The sequence below is a fragment of the Erigeron canadensis genome, chromosome 5, assembly GCF_010389155.1.
Source record: "Erigeron canadensis isolate Cc75 chromosome 5, C_canadensis_v1, whole genome shotgun sequence".
NCBI classification, from domain to species: domain Eukaryota; kingdom Viridiplantae; phylum Streptophyta; class Magnoliopsida; order Asterales; family Asteraceae; genus Erigeron; species Erigeron canadensis.
This window is the reverse complement of record NC_057765.1, coordinates 27,465,442-27,473,246: the sequence shown is the minus strand read 5'-3', so window position 1 is coordinate 27,473,246 and position 7,805 is coordinate 27,465,442. Positions and strand designations below refer to the sequence as shown.

The following is a 7,805-nucleotide window of genomic DNA, read 5'->3' as shown; positions in this document are numbered from 1 at the left end:
AAACTATATAGAGATGGGTAGCATTTTTAGAAATATATTACCTATTCGTTCTTCGAAAAAGGATGTTGATGATGATGATGAGTACAATGTCGAGTTTTCGTTTGCCATGGAGTACACTGGTCCTCCGGTTTCTTATGCCATTCCTAAGGCAGTTCCTGTTGACGTTGGTGATATTTCAACCGCGTCTATTGTATCTACGCCAGCTGATTCTGGTAATTTATCGTTACCCGTTATCTATCCTATTGTTAAGAAAGAGGGTAAGTTGTTTTCGCTCAAGGAAAGCCGTTTTGGGTCAGGTTTGATAGATAACGATGCATACACCCCTGGTTCACCAGAGGGAGAGAAAAGTTCGGTTTCTTTAGGATTTTCAGAGAGCCAAGAAAATTCTCAAGAATTTTCCATGAGTTCAGATGGTGACGGTTTAGAAAACGATTGTCATGAGATTGAAGAGTTGGTTGTTGCTAGTGAAGAAAATGGAACCCGTGATGAGGAGGATGGATATGATTATGACACGACTCACATGGTTACTTTTCGTGAACCAGAGTCAAGTGCTATGGTTCATGAGAAAAGTGATTACAGTATTGACCCGGAATTGATGCATCAAGAAAGGCCGCATGCTGACCCCAACGTCAAAAAATGGTTATGTCATCGTTGCTTTAAGGGAAACCGGTTCACTATTAAGGAAACTTGCATTGTATGTGATGCAAAGTATTGTAGTAAATGTGTGTTGAGAGTGATGGGGTCAATGCAAGAAGGTAGAAAATGTGTTACTTGTATTGGGTATCCGATTGATGAGTCAAAACGTGCGCGATTAGGGAAATGCTCAAAGGTTCTTAAGCAAGTGCTCTCGGATTTCCAAGTTAAACAAGTAATGCTTTTTGAAAAATCGTGTCGAGTAAATCAAACGCCGAGTTGGCTTGTTATCGTAAATGGACAACAACTTACTTCAGAAGAAGTGATTCAATTGCAAACGTGTGCGTACCCGCCAAAAAAACTTGTTCCGGGAAGCTATTGGTATGACAAGTTGTCTGGTTTATGGGGAAAGGTGAGGTTTTTTTTGCTATTTGCTAAATGACCCGTTTATAATCACACATTTTTCTGTACTTTTTTGTGTTTAAACACATAAATATACTCGTGATATATTCTTTCCAATTGATGTGTCTAGAGGTGGCATAATGGGTAGGTCGTGTGGGTTGGGTAACATGTTATAATGCAGGTGAATAAGAATGGGTAATTTTGGTTCGGGCTAGGCTGACCCGAATCAATCTTTTAGGAGGGTTTGTTCATTAAAAGTACACTTTAGATGACATTCAAGCCTTTAATAGCAATTTTTGTTTACTTTACTTGTTGATTGTTGGAGATCAACATATGGCAAATATACATATTTATAAGAGAAAGGGTCGAAGTTTCCATCTCATATAGAACAAGAGATATATATCTTCACAGAAATATTTTTGGAAAATATATGTTATGGTTTTCAACGGTGTTTAACACAAAATTTGATTATCACAAACAGGAGGGACATAAGCCTTGCCAGATTATTACTCCAGGATTGTCAATTGGTGGTGCCATAATGGAAAATGCTAGCAATGGAAACACAAAAGTAAAAATCAACAATCGAGTGATCACTAAATCGGAACTCTTTATGTTGAAGGTCAGTAGCATTGAAACTCAAAAGGGACTAGAGATGTTTTTGGTCAATGTTTGACATTCTTGCGAATTATGCAGGTTGCCCGAATCAACCACAAAGGTGGTCCTGAATTTTGGGTAAGCCATAATGGATCTTATCAGGAAGTGGGACAAAACCAAATGAAAGGCAAAATATGGGAAAAGGTGTGTAATTTGTATATGTCATTACTTTCGATATATATTTCAAATTCCGCTTAGGACAAACTCACTTACGTTGTCTCGATAACTTTGAATTCAGCCAGGAGTCAATCTGGCTTGTGCTCTATTGTCTTTGCCAGTTCCACCCAAATCTTTTATCTCGTCCGAGGAAGAGATAGTTAACAATGGCAGTCAATTTGGGCAGAAAAAAAACACTGATACAAAATTACTTACTAAAATACTTCTAGTTGGTAAAGATCAATCGGGTACCAGTGCCATCTATAAACAGGCCAAGATTCTTTACAAAGTTCCATTTTCAGAAGATGAGCGTCAACAAGTGAAGTCTTTAATCCAGAGCAACTTGTATCGTTATATTAGTATTCTGCTCGAGGGTCTTCAACAATTTGAAGAGGATTATTCAGTTCAGATTCAAAGAAAACTAGATGATCAACCTGGCACTTCAGGTACATTTTGTAGATTTGATAGAATCAAATATATTTTCATATTTACCATAAATTATTTCGATCTAAAGCTTTCATTTGTTCAGCCGCAGGAGGTTTGGTCAAAGAAGTTGAAGCAAACATTTATTCTTTAGGTACAAAACTGCAAAAATTCTCTGAATGGCTTCTTCAAGTTGTGAGATCTGGCAATCTGGATGTTGTTTTTCCAGCTGCAACTCGTGAGTATTCGGCACTAGTTGAAGAACTTTGGAAGGACAAGGCCTTTCAAGCAACTTATGCTAGACGGAATGAACTTCCTTCACTCCCAATAGTAGCTGATTATTTTTTACCAAGGGTATGCATTCATAGATAAAATGATCGATATAGACATATTAACATGGTCCTGTTTGTTTAGAACAAGATTTCTAAATCAGTTATTTGGTTTTTGTGTAGGCTGCAGAAATTTCAAGTATGACTTACGAGCCTTCTGATCTAGACATTTTGTATGCTGATGGCATTACATCTTCTAATGGGCTTGCTTCAATGGAGTTCTCACTTCCCACTAATATGACGAATAGCTTCATCGAGGCCACTGAGCAGAAAAATACTCAGCTGCAAAGGTTAGGAAAAATATTAAATGTTGAACTCTTCGTGTAATGTCTAGCTTTTCATACCATTAAAAACAACAAATGAGGGGCATTATGACCATTTTTGCCTTTTTGACCCTATAATCAACCTGTAACATAAATTGAAGCAACAACATGGGTGGGTTGTACTACTGATTAAAATGGGTTTGGCATGAAACAGGTAAGTTTTGGCGCAGCTTTGGTCAAAGTGCACATTATTTGTTCACTGTTTAAAACTTTTTTTAATAAATGTTCAATGTGTTAAATAATGTATAACTACAATAATAATCCAAATTTTTAACAAAACCATTTAGGATGGTGTATACTTAAAAGATATGCTGTATGTGAGTCTGAACCCATTTTTTGACCCATTTCTGTTTTAGTAGAATAATAAAAACTGTTTGACCCATTTGAGATAAGAAAAAAAAAATCTTAAACAACCAATTTTTCAGTAAATGTGTTGATAATGCTATTCACTCATATGTGACTCCTATCTAAATGTTCAGAGGCTCGATCCAACTTGTTTCGTCTGATTCAAAAATATATTGTTTTTCACGTTAACCAATTCAACCAGTAACCCAATCTGTTTTTTTGGGCCTTCTTTGTTTGAGGTTTGTTTGCATAATGCTGAGCCATTCTAAACACGAACCATACCCTTGCAGGTATCAATTGATTCGAGTGAATTCAAGCAACCTAGGAGACAACTGTAAATGGCTAGACATGTTTGAAGACATCGATCTTATCATTTACTGCGTTGACTTAACTTCCTACAACGAGTATACCATAGACAACAACTTAGTTCTCAAAAACAAGATGCTAGAAAGCAAAAACACATTTGAAAAAATAGTCACCCATCCAAGATTCAAAAACAAAGCATTCCTTTTAATACTCAACAAGTTTGATCTTCTTGAAAACAAGATCAAATCCACACCTCTTACACAATGCGAATGGTTTCATGATTTCAAGCCGTTCATCACCAACCATACATATAATGCTACAAGTTCAAAAACCAATAATACCAACAATTACAATACTTCAACCGTAGCGCAATATGGTTTTCAGTACATTGCTGCAAAGTTTAAGAAGCTTTTCAGTGAGTTGACTGGCCGAAAACTCTATGTTTCTCCTGTGACAGGGTTAGAAGGCGATAGTGTTGATGCGGCTATTAAGTATGGGAAGGAAGTTTTGGTGTGGGTTGATGAAGAAAATAAACCGATTTCTAGTAACAATGAGTGGTCTACTGAAACTACAGAGACTACGACGGATGGACTACATCAGAAATAAACCCGTTCGTTAATTTGTTAATTGTTATATATTTTGTATTTAATGGTTACTGTTATGTTAAGGAATAGGCAATGTGTAAATAGCAAAAATAGAAGAAGATTATGAATAAAATTATAGAGAATTACATGGTTTTCATCAATATGGTTTACGTTAAAGACAGCAGTTGTTATACATGCATTCTTAAACAATCTGGGCATAATTGTGTCTCATCTAAATTGAAGAATTATCTGCTCAACACCAAGTTCATAACACATTCAGAGATCTAAAAGGCAACAATATTTTATTTATTTACGTAAGAATTCACGCCAGTATTGTTTCTATTTACGAGCTAAGAAATACTTTATTAATATAGTGAAAAAAGTTAATTTAAAAAAAAAAAACCCTTGAGAACCTTTTTCCACCAACTTAATTAAGGGTATTATCGTAATTGTCTAATTATCCACTAAATAAATAGATATCATAAATAAAATATCCCATATATTTCTAGTTTTCTACTGCAGTTACGTAATTCAAGTTTTCAAAGGCCATAATTTCTAATATCTAGCCCATTAACACAATTCATCCTGTTTCTTATACATTCGTTTTTTTTTTCCAATTTAGACAATGGATTTGAGTTTAACAGATAAGTCTAACATTGATGAAGTATACAATGCGATTATATTGAGTCCTCTGAGTGAAATTCTGCCCAGCGATCATTATGAAGGTATGCAATGATAATTGACGGTTTCAATTTATTTGATTTAATCTATAAATTCTTATCTTTATAAATCGCTGATTTGATAGGGAAACGGAAACTGGTTACCGCCCTATTTATAGTTGATCGTAAACGGATTAATCTTTTAATTTTTTTCGTTGGTCACTACAAGCGATCAAATCATTGATTTGATTGGGGTGCTTGATTTGTTCTGGATATGATTTAGGGTTTAATCATTTGTGTGTGTTTCTTTTAAAAAATTCTATTATGTTGTGTTTCTTGTAAAAAATTCTATTATGTTGTATTTCTTGTAAAAAAATAAGTAGGACCTACAAAAATTGTGTGTGCTTAGAGTAATCGGTATATCTTCGATCCTATAGTTGTACTCGAAATTTTCATCTTTGATGTTCCAGGTTTTTAAGAATTTTAATTTTAATTTTTATATAGGTAGCCCTAGTTTATGAGATTTTTAAGTCATACATATGATCATACATAAACATCTGCAAGTTTTCAATGGTTAATTACTATCGTTATGGTCAGATTCTCCAATGTTACAAACCAGATGGATACATATGAGCCCCACGCTCAATCCCACATTAGATGCAAACATGTGATTATTTATAAACTACACACATGTGATCATGGGAAATGTATTATATTATTGTACTTTTTGCATATACGGGTAACTGATGTCGTTGTTTTTGAATATGTTATACCAGATTACAGAAAAAAAGTTGTCGAAGCTTCCAATACCAGATCCGAGAAAGGAAAAAGATGAGACGTTCAAGAGATTGCTTGATGTAACAGTTCATGAAAAAGTAAATGTTGATCCACCAAGTGGTATTAACAGCAAAGGTTCAGGTACACATATTGGGAAAAGGTTAAAGAATCCTCGTGAGGCGCCTGTTAACAAATAAGACGTGTTGTACGACAATGCAAATGGTGTCTTAAAGTCCAAGATGAGCATGACCAACGCAAATGTCCACATAAACTTGCCAACCAACTTGCTAGAAAAAAAAAAGACAGCCACAAAGGCAAGAAAGGAAGCGAAGTCAAAAAAGGATGTTTCGCATTCACCTGATACAAGTGCCTAGCAAATATTTACTTTTTTTACATTTTCTTTTACTGTTAAGGGTTACCATTACATACATTGTCATGTAAGTTTTTTTCCGAATTTTACTAGTCTATTTGCTTTTACCAATCCTGAGTAAACCCACAAAGTTTTTTATTGGTTATTAGCTATGTGTTACACATATGATCCTAACTTATTGCATACATATGATCACACCTGAAATGCACACCTGATCATCTCTTAGTTTCACACACATGCTCATGAGAAACAATGTTCTCAATATAATATCTTACTCCACATAGGTTATTGCAGGCATATGATCCTATCTTGTTGCATACATTTTGTCTTGAAATGCAACATATGATCACATCTATGATTCGCACATATGATCCTATCTTGCTTGCACACATGTGATCACATGAATAGATGGTCTCGTCGTCAATTGAAGACAATAAGTGCACACATATGATCACCTCTGAAATGCACACATGTTCTCAAGTATAAATAAAATACTCACAGTCATCTTGTAAACTTACATTTAACCAACAAAAAAAAGGCAAACCCTGAGGATTACAAAACCAAAAAACCTGGCCACCATAAATATCATTAGGATTGAATAATCCTCTAACCGGAAAACAGTAATAAAAACTTTAAAAGACAACTTCATAATGTTTTTACTAACTTACTTTTAACCGAAATACTATCCAAATACTTTCTATTTCATATTTTTCTTCTTTGTTTCTGCATGCATATTAGCTTCTTGCGTAATCTTGTCAAGGTTCACATTTGTTTTTTCTTCTCCTTACTATTTGGGGAAATGACACACTCCCATGTGCCATCTTGTAAGCCCATGAAACACTCCATGTGCTGCATCAAGAAAACAGCAAAATCATTACCACTCAGCACTGTACCAGTTCAAATCCAAAACGGTGGGTGTTATGTTGCTGAGGGCGCCCCAGGATGATGCTGCATTTAATTTAAACAACAAATAAACCACTCATTGACTAATAAAACCAGAATCATATGTAAATAGTTTTGGAAAAAACAAATGATTAAATTACCAATCTGTTTAGGACGTTTTTGTAAATGGATACTGAATCCCCATCTGTAATTCTGTTTTCAATTATGTAAGCCGACATTGCCTTCCGGTTGTAACAGATTAAGTAGTACTTGTTGTCTTGCATTATTGGAAAGAAAACATGCAATTTAAACCATAAGATATTATTCCATCAATGGTAGTATTTTTTTGGATGACTTCTATATGTATATACAAGCGTATGTAATCCTGATCCTACCATGTCTACATCCTTCATGTTCAGTGTTAGGATTCGAATAACCACTTCTCCAAGGTTCATTGTGAATGCTTTCAAGCAAAGTGAATCATCAACTTCTACATTAGTGACTCCATCCGTCTATAATACATGTATTAGAAATATCAGATACATTATATAATAATGAGCATAAATGTTACTAATTTTATACCATTCCCGTGTGACAGAATAAGCAGAACGGTGAGTTGTTGTTCCTTTTTTCTTCTTTAAGGTTCAAATGTGTCGACTAACTGTTGATACACTAATATAAACCCACTCTTGTCTTGCAAGTGTAGCCAAACCATCACGCATACTCAAATCCCCGTACTTTGTCTGAAACACAACATCCATACCACAGATGATAATTATCCAAGTAAAAAACATGTGATACGAATTATATGGAAATTAAATTATATAGTTGCACCTAATCTACATCAAAACTTACGAGCATCTTTCCTGTTCCATCATGTATTAATTCCCATGCTTTCATATCCATAACAGAAAGTCTAACACCAATATCTGCCACATGTCTCACATACGGTGACTTGACTT

At 34.8% G+C, this 7,805-nt stretch overlaps 1 protein-coding gene and 1 long non-coding RNA gene across 2 annotated transcripts; both read left to right on the top strand.

The window, feature by feature from the left end:
* On the top strand, positions 1 to 4,316 carry LOC122600627 (extra-large guanine nucleotide-binding protein 1-like). Its single transcript, XM_043773372.1, has 7 exons — positions 1 to 1,045; positions 1,517 to 1,654; positions 1,729 to 1,833; positions 1,928 to 2,291; positions 2,375 to 2,622; positions 2,721 to 2,887; positions 3,556 to 4,316. Exons 1-7 carry the CDS (start codon positions 14 to 16, stop codon positions 4,175 to 4,177), a joined length of 2,676 nt encoding a protein of 891 aa, XP_043629307.1. The 5' UTR covers positions 1 to 13; the 3' UTR covers positions 4,178 to 4,316.
* Positions 4,317 to 4,711: 395 nt separating this feature from the next.
* Positions 4,712 to 6,120, top strand: LOC122602317. The gene is made up of 2 exons (XR_006324212.1): positions 4,712 to 4,880; positions 5,591 to 6,120. It is a non-coding gene; the product is annotated as an uncharacterized LOC122602317 (long non-coding RNA).
* The last annotated feature ends 1,685 nt before the right edge of the window (positions 6,121 to 7,805 follow it).